Raw genomic sequence first — 15,851 nt, 5'->3', positions numbered from 1 at the left:
TCAGGGATGGAGCCGTCTCACCTCGACAGAAGTGTATTACGCTCCGCTGTGTTCCACTGGGAACCTTGAGGATGGAGGCATGTGAAGGCCTGGGCCAGCCTTCTACCATGGGCTGGTCTGATTGCAGACTGCTTTAGTGCCCTCCGGTGGAGATTCCGCTAGAGAAGCCCAAGGGATATATAGGTGGTTATCCTTTCTTCCCAGGAGACACCAGTCAGGAGAGTCAGGACTCACGGGCCACAGTTGCTCTCCAGGGGGCTCACTGGGCCTGGTTGGGCCTGATTGGACAGTAGGCATGCTGTTGCTTCAAGTTTTGAAAGCTAGAACAGGGGCTTTTAGTCACAGACCTGTTGTGGTCAGATGGACTTCCGACGCACGCTGCTGTAAACTGTAAGCCATGCACGCAGAGGGACGTGGTATGTCCCTGGAGGTGGCACCGGGTACCAGATGTGGCCGTTCTGCTTGGAATATGCATTATGAACAGCTGGTTGGCAAGTAGCTCGTGCAAAGCTGGGACTCAGAAGGGCTTAGCCACAGGTGTCTCTGCCTGACCGTAGGAGCAACAGCGTCACTTGGGAACAGTAATTCCGTCAGTGGCTGCAGACTCTTTCTTGTCTTTACCTTCAGTATCAGCCTCATAGATGACAACGGACGTGTTGTAGCTGTATTCGCTCTGTCTTTAGACCGAAGCACTGGCAACATAACAGAAGCGAACATGAGGTTCATTTCTTTTAGTTAGTCCTCTATTTTACCTCTTGGCCAATTTCAGATGGAGAAGACCCTTCTCCCCAGGCCCTCCAGTTCCACTCACCCCTCCACTCCTTGAGGGGAGAAGAAGGAGGAAAGATTGGTCTATAGGCAGGGGTCTGAAAGTTAGCCTCTAGCTTCTTCTGGTGGCTATAGAGTTCTTTGAAGTCAAGTACTTGGGTTGCTGGGGAGGGAATCCTTTGGTTCTTGCATGGGAGAGTAACAGGCTATTGGGAGAATCCTGCTTACATTGAGGTTTTGCAAGCTCAGGGAATAGAGCCTGGGAGTTTGGGCCTGCTACAGAGAGAGCAAAACTTCCCCTCTCCAGGGGTCTCAGCTATTCCTGTGAGCTGATATTGTGATTCTGGGGTAGCCTTTCCAAATCTGCAGAGAAGCACCAAAAGGAGCCCTCAGTATCATCTGGGGCCTGCCCAAAGGTGTTAGAGTCTGACTGGAGACACAGGCCCGGGAAAGAACAGCGCTCTTGCCCATGGTCCTCCAATGAGTCCTTATTGAGCACCTGCTTTTCTAGAGCATTGTTCTGTGTCTCAGCTAGGCGCCTCAGCTAGGTGGAGGAACAGGAGAGGGGAGGTGTGGGAGGAAAGCAGGCGGATCCCTCAGGGAAGAAGGGAAGCTGTCAGAGCGCCTGCCCTGCCTGGCTGTGCAGCCTGCTGGCAGGGACTCTCAGAGCAGTGTGGATTTGGCTTGGGCCCTGCTCTTGCTGCCTGTGAGGGTAAGGATGCTAACTTGCTGGAACTGGAGGCTAGGACTGGAAGGTTCCCAGATCTCTCCAGAAGGGAACTCTGGGGAGTGTCTGAGGTGACCTTAGGGGCAGGGGTGTCCCTCAGGTGGGGATGGTAGTGTCCTCCTGAAGGGATGGAACAAAATGAGCTGGGCTTGGAGGCCCAGGTAGAGAAGGCAGCGGGCAGGTGGGATGGGAAAGGCCCAGTGGGGATAGAGCCTGGTCTTGTGGCACTGGCAGTGAGTGTAGGGACCCAGAGGATTGTCCTCCAGGCAGCTCCAGAAAGTTTGAAAAGCTATATTAGGGAGCCAAGATACACGCCAACTTGCCTTGACTTTAATTTGCTCCCTTAGATTAAAGCAAAAACAAAACAAAGCAAACAACAACGAACTCTTCAGCTGCGAATCCTAGCTGGGAGGGCAGGGCGAGGAAGATGTCTCTTTGGTAATGGGGACTGGTCAGTGGGAAATCCTGGTTCTGTCTGTATTCTCTCCGGTGTCTGCCCTGAGGAGACTGGAGAAGGAACGGTCTCCCTGAGAAGGGTTGGGTGAAGATCTTGATAAGACTTCTTAGGAACCAGTGAGGTCTTTAGGCCTGGGGAGAGGTGACCCCAACATGAGGGACTGTATTAAAGGGTCACAGAAGCAGCAGCAGGGCTTTAGGCTCAGGGGTGGAGCCGTCTCACCTCGATAGAAGTGCATTATGGTCCACCGTGCGTGTTCCACAGGGAACCTTGAGTATGGAGAAATAGTAAGGCCTGGGTCAGCCTTCTACCATGGGCTGGTCTGATTGCAGGCGCCTGCCTGGCGCACAACTGACAGGGAATCTGAAGTGGCCAGCCAAGGTGGGTCAGCTCTTCACCGGGACTCTCTCTTTACAGGTACCTCAGAACCCCTAAGCTGAGCGGAGCCAGGCCCGATCCCCTGGAGAAGTCATGATTTCAGGAGACGCAGAGTCATCTGTGAGACGGCCTTTGGGGATCTCTCTCTGGGAACACTCGCGGCTCTTGTGAGGAAAGGGCTGCGGGGCTTGGGTGGGCGGACGGCTGGGCTGCAGCTATGGACCGAGAGCTGGCCCGGGCCCGCATCCTTGCTGAGCCTGCCCACGCATGGCTGCTCCCACCATGGGCTCCTCGGTGTACATCACGGTGGAGCTGGCCATCGCTGTGTTGGCCATCCTGGGCAACGTGCTTGTGTGCTGGGCCGTGTGGATCAACAGCAACCTGCAGAATGTCACCAACTTCTTCGTGGTATCGCTGGCGGCGGCTGACATTGCGGTGGGCGTGCTCGCCATCCCCTTCGCCATCACCATCAGCACCGGCTTCTGCGCCGCCTGCCACGGATGCCTCTTCTTCGCCTGCTTTGTCCTGGTCCTCACGCAGAGTTCCATCTTCAGCCTCTTAGCTATCGCCATCGACCGATACATCGCCATCCGAATTCCACTCCGGTGAGCCAGGGGTTACGTCGGTGCATAAGCTTGACCCATAGGCACAAAGGACAGGGCTCTGGGATGCAGTCTGAGTCTTTACGGAGCTGGAGGTAGCCATGCCTGTCTGGTTTATCCCTATAAGTCCAGGCTACTCCTTAGGTCACATGTCAAGGCAGCCCGTGGTGGCTACTTTTAGATGAGGGTAGCCTGACTCTGATACAACGACGTGCCGCTACTGTGTGAGCTCTCCCTTCATGTGCTCTGAGGTGGGTGGGGAGGCACAGGGAACCACAGAACCTCAGCTAGGAACCCGCCTCTGCTACCACCAGCCTTTCCCCAGTGAGTACCTCAGGAGGGTGACCCAGAGAGGGGAAGTGACTTGGCCAAATGCCACAGTGAGTCATTTGGACTTCTATGCAAATTATATTGCTCCTAGGTCTGAGAAAACTCTGCCTGGATTAGGGGCTGGTTACGCAAAGGGTTTTGGGTTTTTTTTTTTTTTTTTTTTTTTTTATGATGGTGACTTTTCTGTGAAGTGATATCAGCTAAGTATGTGTAAAGAAGTTCCTCCCAGAGGCCTCTTCTCCGCCACCCTGTAGCTAACCCAGGCAGTGCCTTACTCAGGGGCTCCTCCTCTCTGTCTTTCTACCAGAGCTAGATCCTGTGGCCAGGGTGGCTGCAGCCCTTGAGGGAAGATTCCATAATGAGGGGACTGGAATGTATGGTCTCCAGAGCGAGGTGTTCTGCTCCCGAGGAGTTCCCGCCCGCAGAGGAAGCATCTCTCCTGTGGGCTGAGGGCATTCAGCAACAAGAAGGGGCAGACTCAGCAAGTTGTGAAAATTCAGGGTCAGATGCAAGAGAGCCTTTAGAGGTCATTTCCTTCCTCTCATCTTCTGCATAGAAAAAGGAGGCTCTGGGGAAGGGGGCTAGCCCTCTCACAGCCGCCTAAGGAGTGGATAGCAGAGCCCACTACCACTGGGATGTCACTTTGAGGCGTGGTCTGCCTGGAGTGGCTCAGTCTCCAGGAAGGAGCCCTAAGGAACATGCCAGCACCCACACTGGGCTTCTCAAGGAGATGGGGCCTGAGCCTTGCGTCACCTTAAAGACTTTGTCGAAGGGGACTTCAGCTAGGCATGATAGCAAGCTCGTGTTTATGTCCTTGAATTTGGCAAAAGCTAAACCCTGAGAATGATGAGTTCCAGGCTAGCCAGGTCTACACTAAGACCCCTGGGCAAGGAAAAGAAAAATAATCAAAGAAAACAACAAACAAAGAGAGGGGGAGGTTGGGCCAGCTCTAAGAAGGAACAGGGTTAAAGATCACATGTGGGGACTGCCTGCCCTATTGCTTCCAGTCCATGCTTCTGAAGTAGACCAAGGTCTAGGTTCCTGCAGGGGAAGATTAGAACATAGAGTCCTAAGGGGAGTCTGTGTGTGAGTCCCCATGGGTCAATAGCATCTACCCCGGGAGACAGGCTCGGTCTTTTAGTAACAGGTCACCAAATGGAAGCGGTAACTTAATACTCCCCATCTTCTAACTCCAAGCAGTAACCTCTCAGGAAAGATCAGGATAGCTGATTCAGCTTGCTTCCCTCTCCTCGGCCTCTCCCTGTCTGTCTTCTCAGACTCAAGAGACCGAATCCCTGAAGTAGGAATGAGTCGCGTGGCTGTAGAAAGCTAGCGGCCCTATGCTGGGCCTGGTTTCTCACGGGTAACAAGGGTTGAGTCAAGTCTCTGTGTCATTCCTCACAAAGGTCGGTGGGTTCAGTAAGCGGTAGGAATGATGAGGCAGGGCAGGGTAACGGGAAAGGATTCCATTCATTTGTGAGCTGCAGGCTTGAAGCCGACAGCCTATCCCTATAGTAGTTGCATCCCTAGACCTCTTGGCCTCAGTTCCACTTGGACCTCAGGCTTCCTGAGCTCTGAATGGGGCCTTGGAAAGCCCAGGCTGGTCTCAGTAAGATGCTGCGAGGTCTGAAGATGTCCGCCAAGGATGCTCAGCTTGCCTTCCGGACAGTCCTACAGCTGCCGTGGTACGTTAGTACAGGATGTCCTTTGATCGTCCTGGTCCAGCATTTCAGGCAGAGCAGATGTCGTGACCTCTGAGGGAGACCAGAGCCAGAAAAGGACAGCTGTGTTTCCCAGTCCGCATGGATGTTAGAGCCCCTCACGCCTCCTGACCACTGAGCCCCATCACGTTCCTGCCTCTCCAAGTTTCTGGTTATGGAGAACGTGGAGGGGTTTTGTATAGTGGTGTGATGGACACCAGGGGGCCAGGCATAAGGGGGATCTGCAGGGCACCAGGAGAGTAGTCATGAGGGGGAACTGCAGGGCTCCAGTGGGCCATCGGACCAGACATGAGGGGACTCAAGAAGGGACCAGAGGACTGGGAATGAGGGATTTCTGGAAGGATCAGGGGGCCAGGCATAAGGGGGATCTGGAGGTGCTTTCTAACTTGGGCTCTCTTTCCCCTTCACAGCTAGGAAGTCAGCCTTTTCTAAGGTGCTATCAGCAAGGTCCGCAGGCTCAGTCTTTGATGGAGCCCTAGTCCCAGGCTCGCACTGTGTGCCGGGAATTCTTCCGCTGTTGTTGTAAACAATTTTCAGCTTCAGGATAATCTGTCCCCTCCTTCCCAAGTGTCTGCACCCTGTTAAATTAAGGCAGAACCTCAGGGGTAATAAAGAAAAGCAGGTCAAAGGCAAAGATGCGGTCGTGTGTGTGTGTGTGTGTGTGTGTGTGTGTGTGTGTGTGTGTCTGCTAGGGAAGGAAAGCCTGGGGTAAGAGACCAGGCTTCCTTTTCTGGGGGTGGGGATGGGGGTCCGTCACACCACTGTCTCTAAGTCTCACACTGACCTGTGGTGCTCCCACGCGTAAGTAACAGGCCAGAGCACACAAAGGCGACCAGTTGGTGCAAGATCTTAAGTCTTATAAAATACGTTCCTCTGATTCCCCAAAGGGCAGGAGGACCAGGCATGTGTAAAGTGGTAGAGTGCTTATGTAGCAAGCTGGAGGGCTTGGGCTGTATCCCCAGTACCACAAAATAAAGAGAGTACGATAAAAGGGTTTCCAAGATGGTCATGAGCCCCTACTGGACTAGGGGTGTGGCTCAGGGGTAGAATACGGGATCCCATTCTTCCCTCCACAATGATGCTGGTGAGGGGACAGTGTGCCCTGGAGGAAGTCTTGCCTTATGGGTGTTGTGGGATCGGAATGGTAATGATAATGTAAAGTGTGTATGGGGGCACAGGTGTCAAGAGAGTAAAACCCAGGCAAAGAAGAAGTGAAGGAGTGTGTGGGTATGGTCTCTCCTCTGGACCAAAGAGAGGTAGCCTGGCTCCTGAGTGGCAGGCCTGGCGTGAGGCTGATTTAGGCTGGTCTCTGCCTATGGAAGGTTGAATTTCTCCATGGGGTCAGATGCTCTTCAATTCTTAGGTCATTGGTCCCCGTAAGATGACTTAGAAAGTCCCGCCTTTTCCTCCGTGTTGCTAATAGACGTGAAAACGCCACCTGGAGTTGTGGGTCTGTTCTAGAGCCATAGGGTGAGGCCCCAGTATGGTGAACCAGAATTCTCAGGGAAAGGTAACCGCTACAGGCTGGAAGATATAGGGATGTAGAGGCCACTTGAAAATAGGCACTGCCAGAGACTCTAATGGCCACATCCTGTATCTCTGAGACTCCTTGAAATGGTCCTATGCCGTGCTAGGCAGCCTTGAGCATCCTTTTAGCTACACTGAGTGTGTTTATCCAGAAGGCCAGGATGAGACTGCATTAGTCAGACGTGCAAGCCAGGCTATGACCTGGGGATACCCGTAGTTTGTTCGTGATTCCATTTGAGCCCTGATGCTGTTCTAGATCTCAGGCTCCGGATCCATGACTTTGATTTCCTGATTCTCCTGCCTCAGTTTCCAAACGCTGGATGTGCTCCTATTTGGTGTGTGTGTGTGTGTGTGTGTGTGTGTATGTGTGCTTACATAGTACTTGCACGTGCGCTGGGTGGTGGCTCACACCTTTAATCCCAGCACTTGGGAGGCAGAGGCAGGCGGATTTCTGAGTTTGAGGCCAGCCTGGTCTACAGAGTGAGTTCTAGGACAGCCAGGGCTACACAGAGAAACCCTGTCTCAAAAACAAACAAACAAGCAAGCAAAACAAAAACCAGTACTTGCACGTGCTCAAGCATTGTCCTCAAGCCCCCCAGCACTTTGCCAACACAGGGAAGTACATGTAACATATTGGGTTCTGTCCCCATAAGGGACTTTTCTTTCAGAGTGCCCTGGAAGACTTCCCCTTGTGGGTTCCCTGTTTGCAAAAGTAAATTGGACAAATCTGGGATTTCCATGATCTATTCTCAGAAGCTGTCAGATCTGGGCCGTTGTCTCCAACAACAAACAACTTTTTAACTCAGACTTACTTAGTCAGATCCCTTCCCCAAGATTACCACCTTTGTAACTACCAGGAGCAGAAGGCCTATTCCAAAAACAGTTGGAAAGTCACCGAGATGGGAGACCCTACACCATCCGCAGAGGCTGGTCAGTACCCCAGGCAGCTCAAGTCTCTGACCTGAGGAGCAACTGGTTAGCTTTGATCTACCCTGAGCCACAGGGCGGCTCCCTGGGGTTTCCATCAGCATCACGGCCCTTAGGGGCGGTGGTGAGCCGCCTAGAATTCTTAGTTTCGTTTTATAAATAAGGAAATTGAGGCCCAGAGAGATGAAGTGACGTAGCATTCCTTGTTTACAGGAATTCACCAGGCCTAGAACCCACGAAAGGGTACCTTGTCCCAGAAAAGATGTGACCACTAACGTAGCTTCCCCTCCCATGAGGACCATGTAAAGGCATTATTGAGGGTGCCTGGCACAAAGAAAGCACTGTGAGTATTAGATGGGGCACCCCAGACCTTCACTTTTGAGCCTCTAGGCAAGCAGGGCTAGCTTTCTGGTGCTTGGCAGCTATAGGAAGTCTGTGACCCTCTTGCAGAGGCCCTGTTGCAGGTAACCAAGGCCCCGCTCGGTGAGACCCACAAAGCTCCTGAGAATGTGTGTGACAGACAATGTAGAGACTCTGAATCGACCAGGCTGGAGCTGGAGCTCAGTGGCAGAAAGCTTGCCTGTCATACAGAAGGCCCTGGGTTTCATCTCCAGCCCCATCAGGAATTGACTGTGACCCTTCCTGACAAATTAACCTGGGCTGGCATTGCCCATGGGTCTCAGAATAGTCACAGCAAGTCCCCTGCCTCCCCTTGGGTCTCAGTTTCAGTTTCCCCAGCTCTGAAACAGAGGGACAGATTAGATAAAGGTTAGAAAGCACAAGTGGGTTTTTTTTTTTTTTTTTTACCTCTTTATTTCTTTCTTAAGTGACAGCATTTAGAATGGAAGGATTTTCCCCCAAACAAACAAACAAACGAAAAACCTCCAGACTCCTTTGCGCTCTTATTGACATTGGGTACACATTTCTTTTCTTTTCTTTTCTTTTCTTTTCTTTTCTTTTCTTTTCTTTTCTTTTCTTTTCTTTTCTTTTCTTTTCTTTTTTTTCTTTTCTTTTCCTTTCTTTTCTTTTTTCTTTTCTTTGCTCTGCTCTTCTCTCCTCTCCTCTTTCTTTCTTTCTTTCTTTCTTTCTTTCTTTCTTTCTTTCTTTCCTTCTTTCTTTCTGTGTCTGTCTTTCCTTATTCTTTCCTTCCTTCTTTCTTTTATGATGAAGCTTGTGCTTAGAGCCTCACTGTGTGAGGTGACTTATTTAACCCTGGGCATACACGTTACATTGAGACAAAGACAGAATAAGCACATCCCAGCCCTCCTCTCATGTCCATTCACAGGAGGTGGGCACCTGAGGCTGCCACCCGTACACAGGTAATAGCCTATCTGTCGCTGCTTTGAGTCTGGAATTTAAAGAGTGTGTATGTTTACCTTGATACCTACCATATCATATGCCCCTGTCCCCCAGCAGACGACATAGAGATACATGCAGGGGACTTCTACTCCATGTGGGCCCCCAGCCCTGGAGGAGGCAAGAAACCCCTCCAAGATGCCTAGCCTGACCTTGAAGAGCGAAAGCTTCTACTGGGAAGGTAGTCTTGTGATGCCAGAATCAAAACCATTAAACATGAGTTTATCCCTCAGCAGTTCCCAAAGCCTCCCCCCTTTTTTTTAAGTCAAGAAGACTTAAACAAAACAAAACATTCTTTTACCAAAATGATGATGATGTATTTCCAGTGGCGTCGAGGCTACTTTCTAGTTGACAAATCAAGGCCCCCTCCCCACAACCCGGAACTGGCAATCATCACAAGAACATTTCCCTCCAACCCTCAGGCACATAAATTACTGTCTTCTTTCCCACCTTATTCAGTACCTCTTGATTATTAAGATTGCCATGAGAAATATCAATACATAATTGTCTCATTTCTGCCCAGAGGATTGTGGGTAGGATCGGAGGGGAGGTGACATTTTATTGGATTCGGGATTTCCACTCCTCTTCCACACCCTGGGGCAGCCTCTTCTTGAGGACTGTAGGAAGAAAGGGCGTGGACTGTAAGTGGCTCAGGCCATCTGGCTGGTTCCATTTCCAGAACTCTGGATCTGCCCTACTCGACAGGAAAGCACATTCTAATGGGAACCAAGCTTAGCCATTATGGAAGTAACACATAGCCCTCTAAGACCGTCTATTTCTCTTGAACCAAACTCAAGTTGAGTCTCAAGACTATACCTAAGGCTAATAATAACGCCTGAACATTTGTGTGATGGGTTTCCCTGTCCTAGATGTCTGCTTCCCGTTACCTCCCTGCAGCTGTGAGACAGACAGAGCTCACCTCACTTAGAAGACTATGCTACCCAGACTATGGACAGGAAGTACCCCGGACCCTACCGCTAGCACACGGGGACCGTCTGGGCTTCTGCGGGCTTCTTCGTCCCACTAGACCCCACATCACTGGGTCTCTAATGTCCTTTCTCCCCAGGTACAACGGCTTGGTGACAGGTATGAGGGCGAAGGGTATCATCGCGATTTGCTGGGTGCTGTCATTTGCCATTGGCCTGACGCCCATGCTGGGCTGGAATAACTGTGGCCAGAAAGGCGAGAACTCCACCACGAAGACCTGCGGCGAGGGCCGGGTGACCTGTCTGTTTGAGGACGTGGTACCCATGAATTACATGGTCTACTACAACTTCTTTGCTTTCGTGTTACTGCCCCTCCTGCTCATGCTGGCCATCTACTTACGGATCTTCCTGGCAGCCCGGCGACAGCTGAAGCAGATGGAGAGCCAACCCCTGCCGGGGGAGCGGACTCGCTCTACACTGCAGAAGGAGGTCCATGCTGCCAAGTCCCTGGCTATCATTGTGGGGCTGTTTGCTCTCTGCTGGTTGCCCCTGCACATCATCAACTGCTTCACCTTCTTCTGTTCCACGTGCCAGCACGCCCCTCCGTGGCTCATGTACCTTGCCATCATCCTCTCCCACAGCAACTCCGTCGTCAACCCCTTCATCTACGCCTACAGGATCCGGGAGTTCCGCCAGACCTTCCGGAAGATCATCCGAACCCATGTCCTGAGGCGGCAGGAGCCCTTCAAGGCCGGGGGTTCCAGTGCCTGGGCCTTGGCGGCTCACAGCACTGAGGGAGAGCAGGTTAGCCTCCGCCTCAATGGCCACCCCCTGGGGGTGTGGGCCAATGGCAGTGCCCCCCATTCAGGACGGCGCCCCAATGGCTACACCCTGGGGCTGGGGAGTGGAGGGAGCTCCCAAGGGTCTCCTGGGGATGTGGAACTTCTTACCCAGGAGCATCAGGAAGGCCAAGAGCACGCTGACCTAGGGGATCATGGGACCCAGGGTAGAGTAGGAACATCCTCATGGTCTTCAGAGTTTGCCCCTTCCTGAGGGAAAGACATTTTCATATTTTTGGTTGGCTGGACCAATCTCACTCAGAGAAGAAATACCACACCAGGAAACCCACTGGGCACCTGGCTCCCACTTTTAACTACAAAGAGGGGGAGCATTGAGCATGGCTAGAGCAGCATGGCGCCCAGTAAGAAAGGTCTGGGGTGAAGGAAGCGATGCTTCGTGCTATAGGGCCCTGGGTTAGGTCAGGGCTGCAGCCGCAGCATCTTTAAAGGCAGGGCCCAGTTCCCCTGCTCCAGAAGCATCCAACAAAAAAGCTGTCTTGTCTCTGTAGAGCAGCTGTGGCTTAGAGGCCTGGCCCGCTGCTAGGGTATGGCTGCTTCAGGTCTCCTGCTAAAACACTACTCTCCCCCCAGACCGTCTAGGGCTCAGGGAACTGCTGGCCTAGAAGTAGCACCTGGCTCTTTTTGTTTTTCAAGAAGATGAAAATGTGAGGAAACCCTTTCTATTTTACTGACTCCCACTCCCACCCCCACCCCGGCTGCTGGGTCTGTGGTCGATCCTGCTGTGCGCACCCCCAAGGAATTGCAGACGGTCCTCTCGGGCTAGCCCAAGCTGCCATGCACTTAGTCACAGGGCTATCTCCGGCCAACAAGGTTGGGCTGGAAGACAGCATCTATGAAAGGGCAGGGTGCCAGACCGTGGAGAGAGGTTAGAGATGCCAAGCCATGGACCCGAGCCTTGGTAGTTCAGAGCTGCCCTGTTTGAGGTCCTGCCTACTGCCTTTCCTTCTGGGGGCGGGGGGCAGGGGGACTTGTTTGTTTGTTTGTGGTTTTTTTTTTTTCCTGAGGTAAAATAAAATGAGCCACACCGTGTTTTAAATTTGCCCGCTAAGAATGATGTGAGTTCTTTCCTCCATCCCATAGCCAGGTCTGATGCACACACAATGAGCTCACACAATGATGCACACACAATGAGCCAACTGGATGTATAGGAACAGCAGACGAATCTGATCTGCAGGTTGACAATCCCGGGGGGGGGGGGCGGGGGGGGGCTTTCCAAAGCCTCCTTATTCTCCTGCTCGCACCAGAATCCAGATGCCTATGTGTTGGGTGGAGTGGGTGTGCGTGGGGTGGCGCACTTACATTTCCCAGGGGACCTCGTCATTCCTCACAGGCATCACAGAAGGTGGGGGCACTGCGTGTTCAGTCACACCTGCAGGATCATTGACCACCCCCCTCCTGTCCTAAGAACTGAAAGTGAGAGGACCTCAGGGCCTCCCCTCCCCTGCTTCCTTCCATGTGTCCTACAAGGAAGACCTGTCCGTAAGTCATCTTGCAGCTGTGTCCATCAGTCCTTCCCATGTCCTGCTCCTTAGCCAAGAGGCTACAAAGGTCCCGGAAACAGATCTGGGCTGAGGCCAAGCTTCTGGCCTCCCTTTCTTCCACCAAAGAAACCTGTGAGAAACCCTTGCTCCAGTCTTGGCTTCTGGGCCCTGCTGAAGGAGACGCTGCTATCTCACTGTGATGGATAGGGGTGACACCTTGGGATGGGCAGGGAGCCATGGCGGGTTCTGACAGGGCCTCCAAGGGCAGTTCAGTATTTCTTAGGCTGTGATTCAGGGAAGGAGTGTTAGAACTGAGGAGCCTTGTTTTACAGGGAATTGACAAGCTCAGTGAGGTTAAGTGCTTGCCCTAGGTTACATAGCTAAGTGGAGAGAGATGAACGTAAAATCCCAGGCCTTCACGCTTTTTAAAATCAATCGATGATGAACTCTCTCTCAACCAAGCCAAATTGTGTGGAATAATGTTTGTACCTTCAACTTAAGAAACTTCGAGTTACTTCAAGTAGTCCTCACTTTTAATCCCAGCACTCTGGATGCAAAGGCAGGTGGATTTCTGAGTTTAAGGCCAGCCTGGTCTACAGAGAGAGTTCCAGGGCAGCCAGGGCTACACAGAGAACCCTGTCTTGAAGAAGGAAGGAAGAAGGAAAGAAGGAAGGAAGAAAGGAAGGAAGGAAGGAAAGAAGGAAGGAAGGAAGGAAGGAAGGAAGGAAGAAAGGAAGGAAAGAAGGAAGGAAGGAAGGAAGGAAGGAAGGAAGGAAGGAAGGAAGGAAGGAAGGAAGGAAGGAAGGAAGGAAGGAAGGAAAAATAGATTACTTGGTCCACCTGACACTTCCATTACATTCTTTAAGTGTTCCTGTTACACAGAGGCAGATAAATACGCAAGTTGCTACAGTCCTCGTTGGCCATGCCATCAATCAGAGGTCCTTTTAGCTGATTTCAGAGAAGAGCGGTCCAGGACCCTTCTCAGCAGCAGCTCTGAACCCTGCACAAACAGCCCCTGGTGGTTCTCCACCAGGGTTGGTAAGCATCTTATGAATAGTAGGGGCAAGCAGTGCCAATATGAACTCTGAGTGTTCCCTAATCCTCACAGGCTCCTCCCTCCTTAGGACTGTGCTGGCTGAAGACGGAACAATGACCCAGGCTGTGTGTGAGGAGGCAGAGAAGCAGGAACATTGGTCCCCGGGTGGTAGGAGAAGACCAGGAAGAAGCGCAGAGACAGAAGTCTCACCAGTCTAGCCTTTTCTGGGAACTGAGCTTTTGGGTTGAGCTGCACAGGGGTAGGTAGGCACTGGGGTTAGGAGATCAGGATAAGGGGCTTAGGAAGGACCTCTAAATCCATTCGGTCAGCCCAGGGCCAGCCTAGGCTTCCTTGAGTCTTCAAGATTCAATGTCCCATGCCCACATGTACCTCACATAGGCTCCACTGTGAGCAGAGACCGTCAGCGCAAGGACGTGTGTCTTGATGCGAACAAACCCGTGTCGTTCCTCCAATCGCAAGACTAAAGGTGTGCACCCGTGAACATTACAAAGTGTGACCGTGACAGAGCAGAGAGAAAAATCAGGGTGGACGTGACCAGCAGGATAAACTTGATTAGGGAGGTATAAACCTGGCAGAGGCTTACCCATTGTTTGGACAGCCAACCTGGAGTCCTCCACGGAGATAGTGATGGTTTTGCTGGGGGGCGGAGGTCATCAGTCTGTGGCTGCCAGCCAGGACAGGTCTGAGAGATTTTCCTGTGGAGGAGAAACTTGAACTGGCTACTTTAATGAGGCCGAGTAGAGCAGTTAGCCCAATGTCACCGCAAGCCCTGGCAGGGGTGAGGCATAAATGGTTCTTCACCCAGTGTAGCGAGGTCCAAGTGGAGTCCCCTGCTGCCTATCTGCTTTGGAGGTAGCCTCAGCCGCTGCCACCAGGGGCTGGTGTTTTGTCTACCATGAGAGGCCTTTTTCATCAAACACGTTAAATGCCACATCCAGCTCTCCCTGAGGGTTTGAGGACTGACGTCTGATCTTTTAAGTCTACCTGATTAGAAAGAAACTAATTGATTTCAGGCTCAGCCCTGACATATACAGAAGGCTAACGCTTATTGTCCCCATAAATCAGCGATTCTCAACCTGCCTAACGCCCAGACCCTTTAATGCAGTTCCTTGGTTGTGGGTGACCATCCCAACCATAAAATTATTCTTGTCGCTACTTCATAATTGTAATTTTGCTACATCGAAATGTAAGTCTTTTGGGAGATAGAGGTCTGTCTAATGTGTTGTGAGCCCCGCTGTTGTGGATGAATTATATTTGTACTAAGCATGACTAAGTACACAGGACTGCAAGCACCGTTCTGAGCACATTAAAGAATTCAGTCATTTATCAGGTGACTGACCGTTAACTTGCATGTCTTAATTATCTTTAACAATTCGAAACAAGTTGGTAGCTTTGATTAGGTTAGGATCGTGCAGTGTTATCCCTGTTAAGTTTGAGCCTTAAAAAGTCTGAATGGAAGATACTTTACCATGATTGAATTTAAAATTTAAACAGTCTCTCTCTGTGGGGAGACTGGGAACCTTGTTTTCCTGATCCTTTCATAATGCACCTTTACAGAATATCAGTCTCTTGTATGACTCAGTTTATCCAAACAGTTAAAGCTTAGCAAATTAGCAAAAGACAAGGAGGCCAGATATAGTTCTTTAAGTCAGTTTTTGCCTGCATGGACCTTAGGAATTTATAAACCTTAATCATGAGATGTACTGTTTGTAAGTCCTATTTTTCATGAACAAGAATTGAACCAAGTTACACACACACACACACACACACACACACACACACACACACACACAATTTTGTAGCAAATTAAGGTTACGTATGTATAGATTCTTTTAACTTTTAGTGCCTTCTGTTACAAGGTTTAAGTTAACTTTTTTGTTACAGATTTTACAGTTTTTTTTTTTCAAAAACCACACTCAGTGAACTTACAAATCCCAAGAAAGAGAAAACTTTAACAACAGTCTTAAGAGATTTAAACAAACAAACGAACAAACAGAAAGCAAAGAAGGCTTTGAGATAAGAGACTTTTGAGACTGGAAAGTGGAGCGGCTCAGAGACAACGGATTTTAAGCTAGGTGGTGGCACACACCTTTAACCCCAGCACTCAGGAGGCAGAGGGCAGGTGGATCTCTGAGTCTGAGGCCAGCCTGGTTTACAGAGCGATTTCCAGGACGGCCAGGGATACACAGAGAAACTCTGTCTCAAAAGCAAACAAACAAACAAACAAACAAACAAATACTTTGCTTGTGCAGCAGCAGAAGCTGTTACAATTTAAGGCACAGGCAAGTGGCCACCTCAGCAGGAGTTCAGGCCTGCAGCAACGCAGGTAATGAAGGAGTCTGTAACATGCAAGTTCTGCTCAAGGGCCTCTCTGCCCTTTCAAACATTTTGTTGTTGTTGTTGTTGTTTTGTTTTGTTTTTGTTTTGTTTTTGAGACAGGGTCTTACTATGTAGTTCTGGATGCTGAAATTACAGGGATCCACCTATCTCTGACTCCTGAGTGCTAGGATTAAAGGCTGTACCACCACACCCAGCTCCAAAGGGCTTTATTCAGGCCTGTCCTAGGCATGTGTCCATTGGGTTCCTGGCTGTCTCTAGTGCAAGAATGTCAGGGCCGCAGGGAGGCCCCAGAGCAAAGACCTGCCTTGAGCTGGATCTCAGCCTATCTTGGCCCCCTGAGAGACAGGATCCTTGGGCCCCTGCTTGCTCCTCTCCTTGCCTTCATAGCTCTCGC

At 51.0% G+C, this 15,851-nt stretch overlaps 1 protein-coding gene across 1 annotated transcript; it reads left to right on the top strand.

Annotated features, from left to right (window-relative positions):
- Positions 1–2,612: 2,612 nt before the first annotated feature.
- Adora2a (adenosine A2a receptor) lies at positions 2,613–11,619 on the top strand. The gene is made up of 2 exons (XM_052164324.1): positions 2,613–2,935; positions 9,860–11,619. Exons 1-2 carry the CDS (start codon positions 2,613–2,615, stop codon positions 10,770–10,772), a joined length of 1,236 nt encoding a protein of 411 aa, XP_052020284.1. The 3' UTR covers positions 10,773–11,619.
- The last annotated feature ends 4,232 nt before the right edge of the window (positions 11,620–15,851 follow it).

This window comes from Apodemus sylvaticus, chromosome 19 (genome assembly GCF_947179515.1).
Source record: "Apodemus sylvaticus chromosome 19, mApoSyl1.1, whole genome shotgun sequence".
In the NCBI taxonomy this organism is placed as follows: Eukaryota; Metazoa; Chordata; class Mammalia; order Rodentia; family Muridae; genus Apodemus; species Apodemus sylvaticus.
Note: the sequence above shows the minus strand (reverse complement) of the source record. Positions and strands in the feature narration are given on the sequence as shown.

What these genes read in the sequence shown, in the direction of transcription:
- Adora2a (XM_052164324.1), top strand. Translation starts at nt 2,613, where the DNA reads ATGGGCTCCTCGGTGTACATCACGGTGGAGCTGGCCATCGCTGTGTTG. An exon ending in GCCATCCGAATTCCACTCCG is followed by an intron (nt 2,936 to 9,859) that starts GTGAGCCAGGGG and finishes CTTTCTCCCCAG; the next exon opens with GTACAACGGCTTGGTGACAG.